At 55.5% G+C, this 19981-nt stretch overlaps 1 protein-coding gene across 2 annotated transcripts; it reads right to left on the bottom strand.

Annotated features, from left to right (window-relative positions):
* Positions 1–2471: 2471 nt before the first annotated feature.
* MYOCD (myocardin) lies at positions 2472–19577 on the bottom strand. 2 transcript variants are annotated; one of them, XM_076353886.1, is made up of 11 exons: positions 19526–19577; positions 17065–17226; positions 12942–13117; positions 12064–12189; positions 11657–11659; positions 11257–11531; positions 10746–10896; positions 8590–9543; positions 5527–5640; positions 4473–4530; positions 2472–3789 (listed from the first exon to the last, which is right to left on the bottom strand). In XM_076353886.1, the coding sequence occupies exons 1-11, from the start codon at positions 19539–19541 to the stop codon at positions 3221–3223; spliced, it is 2604 nt and encodes an 867-aa protein (XP_076210001.1). In that variant the 5' UTR covers positions 19542–19577; the 3' UTR covers positions 2472–3220. The 2 variants fall into 2 exon arrangements, with proteins under 2 accessions (XP_076210001.1, XP_076210000.1); XM_076353885.1 differs by lacking the exon at positions 11657–11659.
* Between the last annotated feature and the right edge of the window lie 404 nt (positions 19578–19981).

Here is a 19981-nt window from a genome sequence, read left to right as displayed (position 1 = left end):
TTCCCAGGAGGCTGCTCCGGCGGGGCTGGAAAATCGACGGCTGGGGCAGAGCTGAGGTGAGCTCTTCTCCAGGCAGCGGAGGAGCTCTGCTGCAGGTATCCTTTGGGGCCTGGAAGGAGACCTCAGGAGACCCTCCGATCCCTCCCTCTGCCCCACAGCAGGACCTTGGTCTGGACTCAGCCTCCCCTTGGCACCTGACAAGCATCTTTCCTGCACTTATCAGGCTGTGACTCCCTGTAGCACTCGCCCTGCTCTTTGCCTTTTACAACGGGAGACTGGCAGCACATCTTCCCAGCTCCTCCTCTGCAGGTTGAACAACACAGGCAGGCTTTCCTCAACGGGCAGACGGGACAGGTGAGTGCTCCTGTCCATCAGTATTCCCGAAACAATCCTAGACTGAGGCTTGTCTTCTCATTCTCCAAGTAACCCTATCTTGGCTCAGTCCAGGCAGTTTATCACAAGACATTTGGTTGCAGAGTGTAGTTTAGATATTAAAAGATGTTCGTAGGAACTATTTGTTTTTTCCTCTACATCTTTGCAGATGCACTTCTGCAATGTCTCAGGATTGTTTCACCTTTTAAGCCCATCTGTGGACACAGAGGCATCCCCTCCCTGAAAACAGGTGGGCGAATGTCCTGGGAACCCTTTTTTAATCAAAGGAAAGATGTGATGAATCTGGAAACTGACACTAATGGGTACCAGGGAGAAGGAGCCAGGGTCCCCCGGCGGAGAGCTCTCCAGCCTGCCTCTGCCGCTCGCCTGCGGGCAACAGGAGGTTCAGCTGCGGAGGGAGCTCTGCCCGTGCTCACCCTGTGCCCTGTGTCCGGCAGCCCACCGCCGCCGGGAGCTCGGCTGCGGGAAAATGCAAAGGGTTTGGGCAGGGTGCCAGCCTGCCTTTGAAGGGGACACTGACCCGAGGAGCAGCGTTTGCAGGAGAACAAAGTGAAGCCAAAGCCAACAGAAGAAAAAACCTTCAGAAACAGGAGACTCCAGCTACCTTGTTTAGGAATCTTCCAGGAGAAACTCTTCTTGTGAAAGAAATACTTCTGCTCTTGCAAGGACGGTAGCTGCCCCAGGGCACGGAGCTGATACCAAATGGTTGTGGCTGGGACGGCTGTGGCTGCCCCAGCCAGCGAAATCAAACAGCGAACTGCGAGCAGACGAGTGGCAAGACAAAGGGGTTTTTAATAATGAAGGTGTTGCTGGTAACATAGGTAAGGAAATGTGCTTGCTTACAAGTTTGAAGCTGACAGCTTCCCTTTAAATAAGGAAATACATTTGCTGAGAGGAGAAAGTTATCTGGAAAGCCCTGTACAATGACGCAGTGTAGCAGCTAACACTACTCTGTTTCAAGTGCTATTAATAATCTCCATGGACCAGCTTCAAAAAATCTCTCACTTAGAAAAAGAAATTCTTTAAAAAAAATGCAACCTGTGATCGTCTATCCTAGCAGTGCACTGTGGCCATTTGTACAATAGAAAAGTGGTGCTTTAAATAGTGAGTTAAAAGCTACTGCCACGTGCTTTATACAGCATGCAACAACGCCACGAACTGGAGACACAGCAGGGGCTGCAGAGCCTCCTCCGACAGCTCCAGAATCCCTGGGGGGAGAGCCCCGCGGGAGCCACGGCCAGGCTGCCCGCAGGCCCCTCGCACCGGACCTCCTCCCAGCTGCTGCATCTCCGATGTGCTGTCCTTCCAGTAACACAAATATTAAATATGCTCAGTCTGTAAATAGTTTAACAATCTTTGTCAGCAACAATATTTACTTTGGCAAAACCAGAATTGCAAAGAAGTAGACATGTCCGTCAAACAGTCTGCAGCAAGTTCTTTGGTGGAAGCCAAGAATTGAAGCAAAGGCTCCTTCTCGCTAGAGCCTGAGGAAGTATATTGCACAGAGACTCATAGGAGAAATGCTGGTGACTTCAAACGGGAGGCATCACTGCAGGAGAGCATCCATCTCTGCTGGCTTCAGGAGAACTAGCTCCTCCAGGCTCAGTGATTCACAGCTGTTCTCCGGCTGGCCTTGCTCTGGGCTGAGTGAACAGTGATGCTGGAGTAAACTTGGTAAGAAGGGGATGACTGCTGGGGATCAAGGAGGAACGGGAAGAAGGACGGAGGGATGGATGGCAGAGAAGTGGAGGCAACAAAAGCAGAAGCTCGCACAAAACCGCAGCCACGCAAGGGCCCGCTCAGCCCTGCCCCACGTGCAGGTCACTGAGTGCCCATTTCTGGCTCCCCCTGCTCCCAGGTCATGCAAGGTGGTGGAGACCCATCCTGACCTCTGGCTGTGCAAAGGACAGCCCACATTTTCCACACGACCTGCTCCTACCTTGGACCAAAACACATTACACATCTCTTCATCTGTACCACACTAGCTGGGACACGGCAGCTCCACCGGGCTGCCACGACCCTTCGACACCTGTACCTGCAGCCTGAGCAGCTGCCTCCAACATCCAGAGCTCTCCGCTCCAAGGTCACAGGCTTCAGCCTGATTCAGTTCAGACTGCAGCCGCGACGGCTCCTGGGCTTTCAGCCTCCCAGGCACCATGAGGACGTGACAAGGTGCCACTACAAACATGGTGGTCTCCATCTCCCATCCACCTGGAGCAGAGCTGTGCAGGGACTGGGCAAGGCAGCTTCGGGGGCAGAAGGAAGGAAGCAAGGCGAACCTGGCTGTAGGGAGAAGTGTGCTTGTCGCCCTGGCTGGGCAGAGCCTCCCTGCTCCCACACCCCCTGGCCTGGGCATGGCCAAGATGAGCCCAGCAGGATTGCCTAAAGGGCTGGACAGGCAGGAGGGGAGTAGAGGAGGGGGCAGCAACGGGCTCTCCTCTCCATGATTTCCCATTGCCACACAGGTGAGGTCTCCTCACCACACAGTTTTGTCATGAGCTGCTCCAGTTCTCACGAGAGTGACTGCTAAAACCGGGGGAGGGAAAAGATAAAAGAAACAAAACTGAAGTTCTTGTCAACCTAAAGCAGTGTAATTAAAGGCACTGGTGTCCTCTGTGGGGATGTGTCGATGGAGGAAAACCAAAGTACCAGAGCTGTTGTGCTGTCAATTTGCAGTAACTGGAAATTCAAACAAGTTTATATGCTGGGAAAATGACTCCAGTTTCCCCTGGACGTGGCACATTAGCCCTGCGTGTTCTCCAACGTGACAGAAACACTGTGCTGGCTGCTGCAGGCTTACAGTATCCTGCCTCCACCACCCTCCCTTTCACCACTGCTGCAGGTGCAGGTCCATGCTGGTGTTTAGATTGAGATCGGTAACATCTAGGAAATCAATGTTGAAGATGCTGGGAGCCGCGGGGGTGAGCGAGCCAAAGCCGGTGGCGGAGCTGGGAGGGGTGAGGTCCAGCCACTCCATCGTCTCCCACGGAGACTCAGTGAAACTCATTTGTAAACCGGAGCCATCGGCAGGGGAAGGGGAGAGCTGGGTTTCCATGGGCGAGAGGGGAGTCTGTAAAATCTCCTGTGAGGTGAGCAGTTCATCTGCGGCTTTGCCGGAGAACCCCTCCATCATCCCTTCAAAGTGGGACTCTTCTCCCCCCATCTTCAGCAGGGCGATTTCACTGACCCTCCCCAGGGGGCTATGGGCGTTCAGCAGGACCTCGAGGTGAGCATCACTGCTGCCCGGACAGTGCTCGAAGGAGAGCTGGGCTGAGGAGACCTGCTCAAATGCGGTGGATGACTTTGGGAGAGGAGTGCTGGAGTTCCCGGTAGACACCGTTATCTGAGGTACTTTCTGGAGGCAGGACCGGTCTTCCTTGGCATTGGCTGGCATTTCTGTCAACAGATGAGAGGGGTTTGAGGTGCTCTGGCAGTGTCCATCACTGCTGGGCAGGGGGGCACCACCACAGCCCCCCAGCTGCGCTCTTGGGCATGCCTACAGAGACCCACTCCCCGCTCAATCCCCTTGGCATTGCTCGCCCACCCTCCCTGTGGGAAGCCTCGCATGTTCCTCCTTTCTGACCTCGATTCCCCTGCTTTTGGACACAGTCCCCAGGGCATGAGCACTGGCAGCTGTCCCCAGGGGGCTGGGCATGGGTTGTGCATGGGAAAGGGCACAGGCAGCACTTTGCACAGGGGAGGGCACTGGCAGTGCTCTACGTGGGAGATGGCACTGGCAGCACTGGGAATGGTGGGGGACACTAGGAGCTCTGCATGGGGAGGGTGCTGGCAGTGCTGTGCACAGGGCTGCTGCCCTGCCGTCTCTTCTCTCTGCACAGTCTGCATAGGCGACAACCAAGCCCGGACCATCCCACCAGATCTGCACATGCAGGAGCAGGCTCTCGGAGGGCCAATATGCTTTTGGATTCAATCTCAGTGGCTGCTGGCACAGGGAGGGCAAATGAAAGCTGTACTCAACTCAAGCAGCTCTGCTGTGGTGCACAGAGTGCACTGAGCCCCACGCACCAACACTGGCTTGGAGGGGAAGCCCTGGAGGGGAACAGGGAAGCAGTGCGTACCTCCGCTCTCAATCAGCACGTCCAGGAGCTCGTCCATCTGCTGACTTCGTGTCATCTGCTGCAGCAAACGACAAAGAGGAGAGTAGAGGGCATTAGGAGGAGAGTTCCTCCGGCCACAAGCCAGGTAGGTGGCTCTAGACCCCACAAACGGCTTTCTCCCATGCAGGAGAGATGCCACTCCAACACAGGGCTGGCAGTGACTTTCAGGTGAGCACTGCAGGGCCCTGGGACAAGCATGGTGGATCTGGGGAGCACGGCACCAGGTTCCCCCCGCCCTGTCGCCGGCCCTCTGCTCAGTGGCCACCACAGACTGACTGCCTCTTCCCAGGGCTGTCAGGACACACCAACTTTTTGGACCCAGCACCTTGCACTGGCATGTGCCTCCTTGCACTCCCTGCAGCTCCCTGAGGTCAACTCATCGTCATCCTCCTCTCCCTGACTGGAGACTGGAAGGACTTTCTGCACGCCTCCCTGCCAGCCAGCATAAGCCCATTTTTATCACTGCCAACAGCATCACTCCATTTTCCTAAAGGCACCGTCATGACTGGCACTGAGGCTGTGGACAGACTCTCACAAGAAATAAGGGGTTCATGGGCGATGGAGACAGTCCTCCCCGTGGGAACAGCGCTCCAGGCTAAGGCTAAGGAGGCAGATGGCATGGAGTAGGGCACTTTGCTAATGGGCTAACGAAGGAAGGTGACGTTTCCTGGTGACTTGGGAATGCTCAAGAGTCTGTTTCTTACATAGCACTGAGCACCCCAAAGAAGAGTACACCGAAGTCCTGGGGTATTTGTGTGGGATGTCAGGACCCCAGGGTGGACTGGCACCTTTCATCAGCACAGAATACACTATCCCATCCAGCGTGGTGTCTGACCGCTTCGTGGCAGTCATTCAGCAACTAACTCTTCAAGAAAAGCCCATTCCTTATGGAAACAGGCCTGTCCTACCCAGAGACCCCACAATGGGTTGTAACTCCTGCAGATGAGTTACATTAACCACAAAAGAACACCCTGCGCAGCCCTAGCACTATAGAAAATAAAAATCATGCAGTTACCTGCTTTACTGCATCCTCATAGGGTGGAGGCTGCTTTACCTCTGAGAGGGCTGGGCTTGACTTACAAAAACTTGGGGATGGAATAGAAAACTTTTGACCTGCCTGCGTAGCCATCTGCGTGGGGGAAATACAGGGAAACGGAGTCAATGCACAGGGAGGCAAGTCGGGAGGCCTAGCTCTCTTTTACCCCTGTTGAAGCCAGAGTGGTGCCAGGGAAACTAGTGATCTTGTGGGTCAAATCAGCTCAAACAAAGTGCCTGGCCTCTGGGCAGGAAAGAGGGAAGTAAACTAGCTCTGTCAGCCTAGCTCTGAGACGCAGGGCCAGGCTGACCTCTGGTTGCTGCTGGAGCACAGGCATGATGCTGCAGAGCATCCTGGTGCTCGGTCCAGCCGTGAACGTGCAGAGCAAGGGGGAGAGAGAGATGGGCTGCTGGGGGTCAGCTGCACCCAGCCAGTGATGCATCTCCTCCCTGGCTGCCAGCTGCCTCCCAGCCCCTCTGCTGGGGACCCTCTCCATCACTATCTGTCCGGGGGCATCTCACAGAGCCCAGGCCAGGGAAGCCACTCAAGAGAGTCACTGCCAGGTCAGCACCTAGGCTTTCCCTGTGCCTGTGACAAATACCTGCATATCTGCCAGCGTTTTGCCAGTCCCCCCTTCCAGGAGGGACCTCATCTGAAGGTCCAGTGCCTGCCAGCTGCTGTCCCCATTGCCTCTAGGACCTTGTGTTCCCTTCTCCACCACCTGGCCGCGGCTGCCTCGTCCCATGAGAACCAGTGCCAGGGTATGCAGCATGGTCCCGGCAGGTGGGTCGGATCCAGAAGTGGATCCAGGGCAGTGGTGAGGCCACTCGGCCTGGCCATGCACATCCTGGCCACCTTTCTGTGGAGGGAGGCTGGAGGAACAGTATCCCTGGCCTGGGGGGGATGGGACTCCAATGCTGGGCACAGAGAGAGAGCTGTTGCTGAAGAGGGACCCTCGCCCCTGGGAGCCCCTTGCAGGCAGCAGAGAAATGCCCAGGATGGGTGGTGTCGCAGCTGGGATGAGCTGCAGGACACTGTGGGGTCATCCCCTCTGTATGCCTCTTGCGCTCGGGCAACGAGGAAAGAGCTGGAGATGCCCCTGAGGTGTCGCTGCTCCCTGCTGATGCTCACTGACCGCTGCCCGGTCGTCCAGAGCAGCCCTGCTTGGAGTATCGCCTCACAGCACTGTGTCCCACTGCCTATTGTACCCACAGCTCTGCCGCATTGCCCAGCTGACCTCTACAGCTCTGTGCCCCACTGCTGAGGTCATCCACTGTATCCTACTGCCCACTGCATCCCCTGCTCTCTGCCCCACTGCCCAGCTTATCCACAGCACTGCTCCCCATTGCTCGGCTCACCCAAAGCAATGCTCCCCATTGCCCATTTCACCCCAGCAGCAAGCCCCACTCCCTACCTCACCCCGACAGCACTGCACTCCACTGCCCAGTGCACTGGCAGCACTCTGTCTCTCTGCCCCTCTCACACTAAATTGCTCCCCATTGCCTACTTCACTGGCAGTGCTGTGTGCCAACTGCCCTTGTCACCTATCTCACCGTCCTCACCGGCTTAGAGACAATGCTGCATCCCACCTTCTGCCACCTCGCAGCACTGCACACCAGTGCCCAGCTCCTGCTGCACGCTGCTCAGCGTGCTAACTGTGGGAATGCGATTCGTGAGCTGCCCTGCTCAAGTGCTGGGTGTTTCGCAGTGGCTGTCACTCTGCTGTGTGGCTGTTGTGCAGTTGGAGTGCACTTGCTGTACATCTTCCCTGAATGCAGTGTGCATGTCTTGCACCACTGTGTGTGTTTTACAGACTGTATGATAGGTGTTGCTCCTGCCTGGGAAATGCTGGTAGGGTGTTGGGACTGCGATCAGCAGCACCTTGGGCTGCTTTTGTGTGTTGGCAGCATGTGCCCCTCTCCAAGCTTTCGTACCTGTCCAGAGGGCTGAGTGAGGAGTGGTGGATGCTGAAGGGACAACTCTCTGCTGTGCTGGTTGCCTGGTGGGGAGGCACAAGCTCTATCTGACTGCAGACCCCACTTGTAAGCCCTGCTCTATCTTCCCAAAAAAAGGCTTCCCATATGACTGGGGTAACTGCCCTCCTTCAACCCAGTGCTAGCAGCTGCAATGGCTCAGCAAGATGCTGAAAAGCCCTGCAACACTGCAACGGGGACTCTCCCAGGGGCGTAGGAAGCTGTGCCAGGGCTCTCCCAGGGGCTGAGGGATCTGTGCCAGTGCTTCCCCGCTGTGGATAGAGCTTTGCCAGGGCTCCATGGGGCAGAAGGAGCTGTGCCAGGGCTTCCCCGGGGTGGAGGGAGCTGTGCCAGGGCTCCATGGGGCAGGGGGAGCTGTGCCAGGACTCCCCCAGGGGCACGGCAAGCTGTGCCAGGGTGTCCCCCTGAGGGGAGAGGCAGCTGAGTTAGGGCTCTTTTAGGGCAGAAGCAGCTGTGCCAATGCTCCCCCAGGGCAGAGGGAGCTGTGCCAGGACTCCTCCAGGGGCAGAGGGAGCTGTGCCAGTGCTTAACCAGGGGCAGAGGAAGCTGTGCCAGGTCTCCCCAGGGCAGAGGGAGCTGTGCCAGGTCTCCAGAGGGCAGAAGATGCTGTGCCAGGACTCTCCCAGGACACAGGGAGCTTTGCCAGTGCTCACCCAGGGGCAGAGGGAGCTGTGCTGGGGTCCCCTGGGGAAGAGGGGAGCTGTGCCAGAGTTCCCCCAGGGCAGAAGGAGCTGTGCTAGGGCTCCATGAGGCATGGGAACTGTGCTGTGACTCCCCAGGGCAATTGTGTGCGGTGGCAGCAGGGGTCCCCAGGAGATGCCCTGCAAAGGACCCTGCAGTGCCATCAGCTTCCAACCTGTTGTCCATCTGGGCTACTCTCTGCCTTTCCAGGCAGCCCCACATGCTGCTGTGGCCCCCTGGGTACCCACCCTGGGTGCCAGCAGTCTCGGTCTGACAGGAAAGGACTCAAACTGGGATGTTTGACTGACTGCCCACAGACACCAGCGTGTTCACCACTGCGATGCCATCTGGGGTGCTCTCCACTTACCGATGCTGTGCGAAGGCAACTGTTGGTCTGCGGGGACCCGCTGCGCCCTTCTGCCTGTGAGCCAGGGGACACCGAGAGGAGATAGTGGCTGTTGGGGGATGGTGGCAGGCTGATGTGCTGGGGGCTTTTTGCAGCCCCGAGTGGAGAGTGCTGGGGGGAGCACTGCGGGCTCAGGAATGTTGAGGAGGTGATGGTGCTTTGACCTGCAGGCTCCAAGCAGCGGCTATTTACAATGTGAGGCAGCTGCGGCACCCCACAGTTACTTAACTTATCCGAGCTGCTGGCTTGGCCTTTCAAGGCAGTTTGTTTGGATGCAAATGGACAGCTGGACACTGCATTTTCTTGCTTGATGGTGACACCAAAGAAATGCTGAGAGGGCTGCTGCTTCTCCTCAAGGCCATTGCTTCTCTTTCGCTTCTGGAGCTGCATCCGTAGCTCTTCCACCTGCCTCTGCTCTTGCTGCAGCTTCCACGTCAGTTCATTGATGACCTTCTGCTTCTCCACCAGCATCTTGTCTTTCTCTGTGTCGATCCCTTCCAGCTCCAGCTGGATGCTCCCTCCATTCATGCTGCTCATAAGGCTTTCTTCGGCACTGCCATGAACTGGAGATGGCTGGAGACCAAACTGTGGAGAAGACATGGGCCCGTCGTTGAATGTGTCTGGCAAAGAGCCACTCACAGAGAGGTCGGAGGAGGCTGGAGAGATGGGTGGGGTGGAGCTGGTGCTGCCAAAGTGGTAGAAGCCATTTGATAACAAGCTGGTGGAGGACTGCGACTGGTAACTCGACAGAGTGCTTGTCGGAGTGACTGGGAAGGTAACGGTGGTGATCTCACTGAAGTTTGGCACTGTGTTGCTGCCGCACTCCTGGAAGGGCCGCAGACGTTCCATCAGCGCTGTTTTGGTACCTGACACAGGCAGGCCTCGTATTCGGAGCTGCTGTCTCAGTTCTGACACCTAGAAGGAAAGTCACCAGCAATCAGTCCCAATGGCAGATGAGCCCTTTAGAAACCCAACATTTCTAACAAGGAGTCTCAGGTCACAGGCTCCCAGCTTCCTGCTTTAAAACTGACCCCCCCCCAGGTGCTCACTGTCTCACCTGCAGTCACCAGAATCACCGTGCACAGCCCTGACCACTGCACATCCTGCAGGACTTCAACCTTTCCTAACAGAAGAACCTTCCTTCTTCCTCCAGGAACTGTGACTGTGCTCCATGAACCAGCAGTGGTCCTTGGGCCATGAAGGTAACCCAAGATTCCGTTCCTAGCAGTAGGTTTCTACATGAGCAGAGGACTTTCACACAGACCAGGAACTAGTTGATGGCATCCTTTGGCTCAGAAAATGTGACCACATACCTTGGAGCCAGATACTCCATGTTCAGGCATCTGCCACGGTTCAGGCATCTGAGCTGGGGCATCGCTATGGCCAAACTCATGTTATTTCTACCTCATCTTACTTCTTTCTCTAATAATGAGTATTGCCCCCAGGTCTCTGCTCCTAAAAGGACTTGGCCTTCCCCATGGCTGAGGCTCCATTAGCAAAGTATAAAAGAACCATTGATGTGAGTGATTCTCCCTTATGCCCTGCCTGTCTTGCCTACATGAGAGATTTCGGTACTGTTCAAAGCAGTGCTCATAGCTGCAGACTCCAGGAGATACCTGCTTGTGCAGAGAGCTGAGCTGGCCTGGCTGCAATGAGAAGCTGAGTCACTAAGTGGAGGCCATGCTGACCTCCTAGCTTCTGGCTGGTCTGCTAGCAGCATCCATGATGTCCACCATAAAACCACAGAAGGTATGGAGCCATGAGCTGCAGGAGCAGAAGCACAGATCATCCTTTAGTCCTCAACCCGATGGCCTGGCCTGCAGCCATCTCAAGTTATACCTAAGGTTTGCTGATACATGCCCTGGAGCAATGCACCCACGCGCCGCCTGCAGAGCAGCAAACCCATGTTTTCAGTTACCGTCGCGGTGACCAATTCCTGAACCAGCGTGATCTACTCCTGGGTTTGCTCACAGCATGGTGGTTCTGGTTTGCTGATCTGTTACACGTGGTCACTCCCAGCCAGCTGAGCCTGTGGCACTACACTGCATGCTTCAGGGGTAGCAAAGCACATTCAGGCTATAAGATTCTGTTCCTGTGGTGACAAAGTTTGCACTCACTTTCAGATCATCCAGGTTAGATGGCAGAGGGCCTGGCTTGATAGATGAGACACAAGTCTGGCCTGAAAAGGTGGTTTTCACAGGAGAAAGAGGAGTGTTGTTGACAGAAGTTGATGAATTTGAACTTTTGACCATTTGCTCATTTGATTGCCTGAAATAACAAAGGAGATTTGGGGTAACTTGTCTGCCCCCCCGGGGTCTCTGTGCCCAGTGTACCACCTCTCCGCTTCCTTGGGGCTGCTATCTTCTGTATGAGACCTGAAGGACCACCAAACCCAAGAAAAACCAGGTTGGGCTGTAAGGAGATTGCTGGTGACCCACCAGCAGGTCACAGGTGCCCCAGCCAGTGCACAAAGCCAGAACAGCTTTGCAGGAGTCTGTGCTATGTTCCTAAGCTTTTATGTTTCACCTGCATGCATCTATCCCCCTTGCACTGGCACAAATGGGTATAGGAGGAGAAAGTTTGGAGGGAGACAGGGCTAAACCCTGCTACTGGCACATTGCCACTCACTTTAGCTGGCCTTGGTGCATCCCTGGGTAGCTGAAGTGCTGCTGCTGCTGCTGCTGCTGCTGCTGTTGCTGCTGCTGCTGCTGGCTGAGGATCTGGAGCTGCAGAAAGAGCTGCTGCTGCTGGAGAAGTCTGGCATACGCAGAGTCCATGGGTGGAGGGGACTTCTCTGCCTTCTGGTCCGGAGGGATGTACTGGTGATATTTCAGCTTCTTCACCTTGGGCTTGGTGTCCTTGGGCTTTTTGTGACGGTTCTTGCTATCACTGGATGATTTGGACTGTTGGTCCAAGAAGGAAAGGAATTAGCTGAGAGAAGAGCTCCTGCCACCCCTGTGAGAACTCAGAGGCCTGGGACAGAGAGAGGGCAGCTCCTGACAGCACCCTGACACTCCGGCTCCAAGACCTGCTGAGCCTGCATGTGGGGGACTCCCTCAGTGCCATGTCTCATCTCAGTTGTGCTAGAGAGCACAAGATGGAGACTGACCCTTCTTGCCTGGAAGGTGTTTCAGTGTTGCCTTATATCTCCTTCTGCTCGTAGCCCCAGGGGACATTTCCAGTGCAGGACCTGAGCAATCACCTCTTGCAGGGTGCAATACCATACCTTATACCATTATGAAATGAGTCAAATAATTGCAGTTTTTGACAACAAGGTTTGTTGTCAAATGTCTCTGCATTATTCCAAGCCTTAAGGCTAAACCCCCAGACCTCCCACATATGTGGGGTGCAGCATGCGGGCACTGCAGGCTTGGATGCAGCCAGGTGCCCTGGCCTTGTTCCCTCTCCCGGGGAGCCTGGCGGCACAGGCATTACCTTCACGGCGGAGGGCACCGGGAGGGGTGGGCTTTCCTGCCCCGCCGCCTGCTTGGGGCTGTCGCACTGGCTGCCCTGCCCCGAGGCCGGGTCCGGTGTGTGGCTGTCGGCGCCGTGGGAGTGATCCTGCAAGGGAGAGGTGAGCCATGCGATGGGAGAGGGATGTGGGGCTGCTGCCAGGGGCTGGCCAGCCCAGACGGCCTCTGCCCGCAAGGGGCACCGGGTACACCACTCCCCCTGCCCCATGTCGTCCCCAGTCCCCCAGTCCATCCCAGATGCCTCAGTCCATCCCAGTCCCCCCATGTCTATCCCAGCCGACTACCCCCACTTCTCCCAGGCTATCCCAGTCCCCTCCCAGCCCCTCTGTCTCCCCAGTCCATCCCAGTCCACCCCAGTCTCCAAGCCCTCTCCATTCCACCTCAGCCCTGTATCCTCGTTCTCCCCAGTACACCGTTGGCCCCTCAGTGTCCCCCAGACAAGCCCAGTCTCCAAAGTCCACCTCTGGCCTGCCCCAGTCCCTCCAGTCGCTCCCACCCCAGCCGACTTCAGTTCACCCCTCCCCTCACCCAGCCCAGGCTCGTCTCCCCAGTCCCTCCCAGTCTCCCCAAGCCTAGGCTAGTTTCTCCAGTCCCTCCCCATTCCCCCCGGACTCCCCAGCCGCTCCGGTCCCCCCCAGCCCCGGCCGCCATCCCGGCCGCCCCCCCGGCGGCTGCAGTACCCACGCCCGTCAGCAGGGGGCGCGGCGGCCCCGCGCAGCCCCGCGTCCCGCCCCGCGGGGCCGTGGGGCCCCCCACGGCCCCGAGGCGAGTTCCTCGGCCTGGGCCTCCTGCCCCGTCCGCCCTGCGCTCCCCAGGGAGGCAGGGGGCCGTGGGCCCTACCTGGGGCGCCCCGGCAGGGGCGGCGGGGGCCGGCTCCGGGGCTTTGGTGCCAGACGCCGACTCGGTGGAGCCCGGGGAGTCCTCGCTCCTGGCCTGCTCTGGAGACAGCCCATCGTTGCTGCTGTCCTCCTCGAAGGCAAAGGTGTCGGCCGACTTGGGGAAGCTGACCTGGGTGCCTGCCAGGGGAGAAGGGGTGACGGTCAGGGCCCTGCCCTGCTGGAGGGGGGACGAGCGTGGCGGCGGGAGGGACGGGGTGAGCCTTGTGGGATGCCTCCGTGTCTGCGCCCGCCTCCTCCAGACCTGGCTGCGGACGAAGGACGTGGTGCTCAGAGAGCTCAGACACCTCCTCCCATCCCCAGCCATGCCCAGGGGGAGCTCTGGGGTGTGCCCCCGCGGCCGAGGCTGGCGGGAGAGGAGGTGGCATCAGCTGTGGCTGGTGCCACCACATCCTGGCCTGTGTCATGGACCATGTTACTCGGGAGAGGGAGAGAGGAGGCCTCCGAGGAGCCTGGCCTGCTAGGGGCAGGAGGCTTTTCGCAGGCAGGTGGGGCTGGTGCAGGATCGGCTCTGCCGTCCTACCCCACCGTTGGGCTGAGATGGGGAGAGGAGCGTTACAGTCACCGTCCCCATCAGCTGAGCATCCGGACCCCAAGCCCACACCACGTGTGGGATCCTGTCCTCAGCAGAAGAACTGAGGTTGAAATCCACCTGGAGGGTGACCCATCTGTTCATGGCACAAAACCCAACATGTGTGGACCTGGCTTCCAGATCCTTTCTCTGTCCACAAGCTTCACCTGCATGACATGCTTCAAACCACTACCATTGCCTCCTGACTGCCCCAGGCATTGCTTCTCCCCCCTGCAAAGCTCCCGGCGCGCTATCTCCTAGTCAGATGGGCAAGAGCTCTTGACCCCTGGCTTTTGCTGATAAATAAAGCGCTGAAAAAGAAAAGGTCTCATGTGAGCCTTGGGAGGGCTGCAGGTGGGGGTAGAGGAAGGAGCAGTGCGGCCACACTCGTAATCTCCTCGTGCTGGCGTCTGGCATTTGTTAGGCAGCTTGGCACGCCGATAGCGAGGTGACAAATGGGGAAATAGGAAGGCCCCGGGGACAAGCTTCCACCTGTCCCTGCTGCCGGTCTAGCACTGTGCGCCTTTTCACTGACACACACCCTCCTGCTCTGACCCCTGCCCCTATCTGAGAGATAAGGGTTATCTCTGCTTGCTCCGGCTTGTGGTGCCAGGGTGGGCGAGGAAGCAGGGAGCCCTGGCTCCTTGCCCCGAGCTGCTGCGCAGGCACCATATGGGTGGGGATATGAGAACAACTGTGTCCTGTGGAAAGCCTGTCCTCCCCACTCTCCAGGGTAAGGGCTCCTCATATTTCCCTGGAAATAGGGCCTGTCCCCTCTCCGTCAGAGGCAGCACCCAAACTGGGTCTTCCCTGAGGAACTGCAATGCTGCATGGTCTACCACCTGGGCTGGGTGGGAGCTGTTCCCCATGCCTGCAGACGCGCGTGGGCATCCTCTCTCAGGAAAAATGACACCAAGAAAGGGGGACTTGTGGATCTGCAAGACTCCTGCTGGGCTGGCATTTAATAAGCATGCGTTGAGAAATGGTGCCAAAGCCAGGAGACCAAGACACCTTCAGGACACAGCGGCAGCCCGGAGCATGACAGGAATGTGCTGCATCCTGCTGCTTGATACCGGGGGCCTGTGCCGGGTGGGGAATGCTGCCCTTATCTGTCCTGCTCTCACCCAGCCCGGGGCTGACCGTATTGTTTCACGATCCCATGTCTCTGCTGTAATCTCAGGCAGAATGGTGTTTGCTCGGGGCTGTTTCTAATGCACTGGGTATTGTCCTCTCAAGCATATTGGACAAAGTGATGACAAGGACCTGGTAAAAAAAGGTTCTTATATCACTGCTCAGCTATGTAGGGCACTGGCGGCCTCCTGTCACTGGGATGTTAGGGCTTTCAGTTGGGGTCTGGCACTTTCCGCTCACCCTGCCGGAGGTGATTAGAGGAACACGTCAGCTGAACTTTCCACTGTATAAACAGTTGAGATTCCAAGGTTAAAGTAAAATGATTTTAAACCCTGTCATCTTTCTGGTATTGCAAAAACAAAAGGCTTAACGTTCAGAAGTGCCAGTGCTCATCTCTGTTCTGTGTTCAGCCCTTCGCCCCAAACTGTGAGCACCACAAGGCACCTCTGACTCCGAAAATCAGCTTGAGGATCCTTCAGCCTGGGGCTTTCTTCTGCAGAAACCTGGGGGCTGGGTTTGTGTTCCTGGTGCAGGTGCACCACCTCTTTCTCATGGCACCCAACAGGACCAAGTAACTTCATGTTTGACCCTAATGTGCTGCGTGTTTCACCCTAAACGGGATAAAACTGGCTTACAGGACACATTTTTTTCCCCAGCAATGTGATAGAAGGGCATTGCGAAAGGGAGAAATTTAAAATTGAGCAAATAATTTTAAGCCAGACTTTTTGTTTTTAACAATTTTGTCCTGTAAATCTCTGTTTATCATAAGGCAGCTGTAGAGAAACTCTGTTCAAACTTCAAGCACACTTGCCCAGCCTCCAAGCCTCAGTTCCAGTGGATAAAGTCATGCTCAAACTGCCTTGAATGTTTATAAAGGGGGGGATTTTTTTAAAAAAACTTTTTATTTTCCACTCTTCTCTCCTTCGATAAGTGGCTGGGGAGATTTTACTTGAACTCTCCTTAAAAATTCCTCTTCAGGCAGAGTCCTGGAACATTTCACCTTCAAAGGCAAGAGCTGTGAAACGCTGGAAATGGAGCAGCTCAAGGACCAGCCTGGAGAAGTCGCTGTACGAATGCTGTGTGCGCTTCACAGCGGGAAAACCAAGAGCAGGAACAACTGCAGGGCAGGACAGAGCGGTATCTGAGCCTGGAATATTTCATGTCATTTATGTTGGTTTCTGAGATGAAACAAAAGTCAAAGTGCTTCCTGTTTCAATTCTAATTTTCAGCATCATTCCTGTCATTCAAAGACCCCTCCTGTCCCAGAGCCCTGCCACTGTCCTCAGCTTGCTCTGAGCCCCAGAACAGGCACTTAACATGGGATTATGCCAATGGAAATAATCCCATGAATTGAGGAACCAGGAGCAACAGAACAAGGAATTCCCAGGGGGCAGAGCATCTCTCAGTGCCTCCCTTGAGACCCGAGGGCCAATTTGGACATGCGGACATGGCCCCGGGCTTCAAAAATACAGGCTGCTGTCCTGGCACTGCAGGGCCCTGCTGGCTTTCCTGCTCCTTTCTCTTCTTTTGGACCTCCCTGTACTGGCACTGGGGCCTGAGTCAAAATCTGAGTCACCTTTTTGCTTTGTGTTGGCTCCTGCATCAGCCTCCCTGCGGCAGCACAGGGGAAATAATTGTGGAGGATTCTGCCTCCCTCCTCCAGCTGGGGGGTAGGTGATGGAGGAAAACCAAGCTTAGGCATAAGTGAAGCGCTGGGTACCGGTAGGTAGGAGTGTACCCTGCTTTGGGGTGCAGGCTGCTCCTCGTATTCCCCAGCAGTCTACCACCCCAGGGATGCTTCCCCACCTCAACGATGCAGCATCCTACTCTGTTGGGCCTTGCATACCACTAGCATCAGTGGAAAAAAAAGAAAACTGCAGCCTCACTGAACTGGGGCCACTTCACCCTCACCTACTGGGATGTAAAAGCTTGGCAGGGCACAAGTGGGAGAATCCAGGCTGGCCTCAAAATCACACGTGTGCACCGAAGTCCTCTCCCACACGAGGGAGGATGGAATGTCCTGTCTCCAGCAGTATCATTTACGCGCTCAAAGCCTCGGGGAGGGAAGGGGTTTAAGAAGGGAGGTGCTTTCTGAGGAGACATGGCTGAGCAATTGTGCATGTTTCCATGGTCATTGCTCTAAGAAGATGAGAGCTCTCTTTTCATAGCTCTGGATAAGATAGCGCAGGCTGTGCTGGACTGGGCTGCTTGGCCCTATGTGAAAATAATAAAATTTAAGCAACAAATGCAGCTCTTAAGTCCAGGCTGGTCACTTCCTGCAGTCTCTGTGGTATGTCCTCGTAACCTTGCCAGCCCCTGCCCCGTGCCATGCGCACAACACAACACGCACGTTCACTTCCACTACCTTTTATGGCCTCTTTCACAGCTGAGTCGACAGGAATAATATTCTTCTCCACCAGCTCCAAAGGACCCGGCCTGAGAGCAATCTTTTCATTGAGATCATCTGCCAGTCGGGCTCTTTTCAGCTTCATTTGAGTAGACTGAATGGACCCCTCTGCAGCTGAGTCTAAAAGGCCAAATGGAAGGCATCAGTTCAGGACCTGGGGCATCTGTAAGCACAGTGCTCAGTGAGAATGTGCTTCCCCTTCAGCACAGCCTTTCTGGGCTGTGGCCAAAACCTAAGCATGGCTCAGTGCACAGCAGGAGCTGCTCTGAGGCTGGGAGGCAGGATGCTGGGCTGGATGGGGCTGGTGGGGTCTGGGACATGGCTCCTCCTCTGAGCCTTAGGTCCAGCTTCTCCATTCCCAAGCAAGAGCCTCTGTCTACTAGCCTAGGCTTGCAAACCCAGCCTGCAGCTGGAGCATCCTCCCCAAGGCCCAGGAATGATCTTGCAATGGAAACTTAATTAACAAGCTGCAACTAACATGAGGGCCAAAGTGGACTCCAGCTCCTGCCTGCCAGGAGCCCATTGGCCCTTGTGGGCTAATGCAGATAGATCCCTACTTCTGGGGAACAGCTGGAGAAAAGAACCATTAACAGTGTTTGACAACTGGAGTAAATGGCTTACACTGCAAGATCACAAGCTGAGTCTTTGGGAGTGGACATCTGGAGGCGGCATGACTACAGTGCTCCAGGCCTTCAGGAGAAAAACAAGCCAGAGAGGAGCAGGCAGTTAGATCTGGCAGCTACAGCCCTACCAAACCCAGCTGAGAAGTCCCCAGTTATTGAGTGGTGACAGAAGAGTAGCCAATTAAACAGACAGGTTTCCTGAACAAAGGTGATCTGGCTCCTCTGGTGGCACAGGTGTGAGTAGTGAAGGAGCGGGATTCTAAACTAGACCATGTCTATACCCTCAGGGGTCTAAAGTAAGAAAGGCTGTATCTAGGTTGTGCTATCTTGAAAGACTGGACACTCTTCTAGAAGAGATACTGTAGGCAACACAAGCTACAGGGCTTGATACCAGCGAAAAATTCTCTGGAGAAGGTCAGGAGAGCTGATCTAGAGTCACTTCTGGCCTCAGACTATACAGGGCAGTGAACACACATGAGCTCCTTGAGGTGAAGGGTAACAGAAAGTGTGCCTGTAGGGCATTTAGGTGATGCAAAGTGTCTCAGCTGGCCAATTTCAATCACCTCTAGGTCCTGTTATGAATCAAATGGACACATAAGTCCATGATATGCCAGGGCGCACCTCCATGAAATGCAGAGCACGACGGACAGAGGTGTGAGCAGAGGCTCCAGCCAAGAGGTGTGTGTGGGGCAGCACAGCCAGCTTTCTCAATACACAGCCAGGCAGTCTCTGCTCCACCTCTCCTCCAGCTGTGTCTGGCTGGCTCTGTCCATGCCCAGTGACTGCAGCCACCTCCACATCTGGTTTACAGCTCCCAGGCCCCAACTCCAGTCAGTATTGCTTCTATTATTTAACTGAAGGGAAAGACACTGTCCACCTGTTAAACAAGCAATGGTGCAGACTCATTTTAAGGATGGAGACCCAAGGGAAAAGCAAGGCAGTGGCACTGATCCGGCATGGGCCACTGGCTCAGCCCTCCTGCGTGCCAGAGGAAAAAGAAATACCAACTTCAACCATGCTGAGAGCAGAGGCCAGCACTTACAGTTGCCAGAGAGTGATCTACTTCTTCCAGGCAACTGACAGGACTTGAGGAGAGAGGCTGCACATCCTCCCTGTCTCTAAGGAGCTCATTATCTCTGGAGATAACGAGGGACATGGCAGTATTCTACTGTCTGTGATGGGATGCAGTGGAGCCGTGCCAGCTCTCTGGCTGGGAGGGGACACCAGGATGGGAGACGGGAGAGCTGCTGTGGCTCACGGACTGATAGCAGGGCTCACCCTTTTCATATGGCTGTGCTTGGGTCATTGACTGGCATCGCCAGGAATTGTCACACAGAATATCAAGAATTATGGCAAAACAAAAGATGTCCAGCTTTGGGAGAGTATTGCAACCACCTGCTACAGGGATTTCAGTGCCCTGGAAAAAAAATGCCCCGGGTATGCTTTTCATGAGGATCAGACGTTGGCACCTCTGTCTAACAGAGTCCTCTCTCACAGCTGTTTTCTACCCCACTGTCCTCTAGAGCATCTTATACTGGTCCCTGCCAGAGATGGGACAAAGATTAGATGGCCTTGGGTCTGCTTCTGTCAGGGAATAAATGTGTGTCCTGCCTCCTGAAGACCAGGTCTGGACTGAATTCCATACAACGTGTCCCATCTGAATCTGCCTCTCATGAACAGCTAGGGCAAAGTTAATTGTGATGAGAGTCCTGAAGGGAACCCAAGTGGGCAGGAGAGACGTGAGTCACAAGGCAGGAGACACAAGGATTATGTGGGAGAAGCTCAGGCAGTCTTACCTTGTAAAATGTGCATATTGACCAGGTCTGATCGCTCAGGCCTGCTTCTGATCTTGTGCTTGAGATAATCTTCAGTCTGCAGAACACAAATGCAAAGAGTTACCTAGCTAGAGCAGCAATAAGGTACAGAGAGCATCTGCCCCTGTGCCATCCCATGGTTCTTTTGGATTTATTACAAGCTGGGCTGAGTGAGCTCCTAAATGGCATTTTTTTTCACTCAGACACTGGCTTGTGCTTGGACAGAAGTTCTTCAGAAAGGGAACAATGTGCATGGAGCTGCTGACTGTTCACTATACCCACTTCTAAGCTGTGTCCTTTCCAGTTTCCCTTGGGCTTCTGATGCCTGAAGTATTATGAGAGCTCATGGGAAGGATGAGACCTATTCACTGGGAGTGGTGGATCTGCTCCTGGCTTAGCATACCATGTCACCTTTGAGGGCTGCACCAAGGCAGCTCC

Source organism: Aptenodytes patagonicus, chromosome 16 (assembly GCF_965638725.1).
Source record: "Aptenodytes patagonicus chromosome 16, bAptPat1.pri.cur, whole genome shotgun sequence".
In the NCBI taxonomy this organism is placed as follows: Eukaryota; Metazoa; Chordata; class Aves; order Sphenisciformes; family Spheniscidae; genus Aptenodytes; species Aptenodytes patagonicus.
This window is presented reverse-complemented; position numbering and strand designations above follow the sequence as displayed.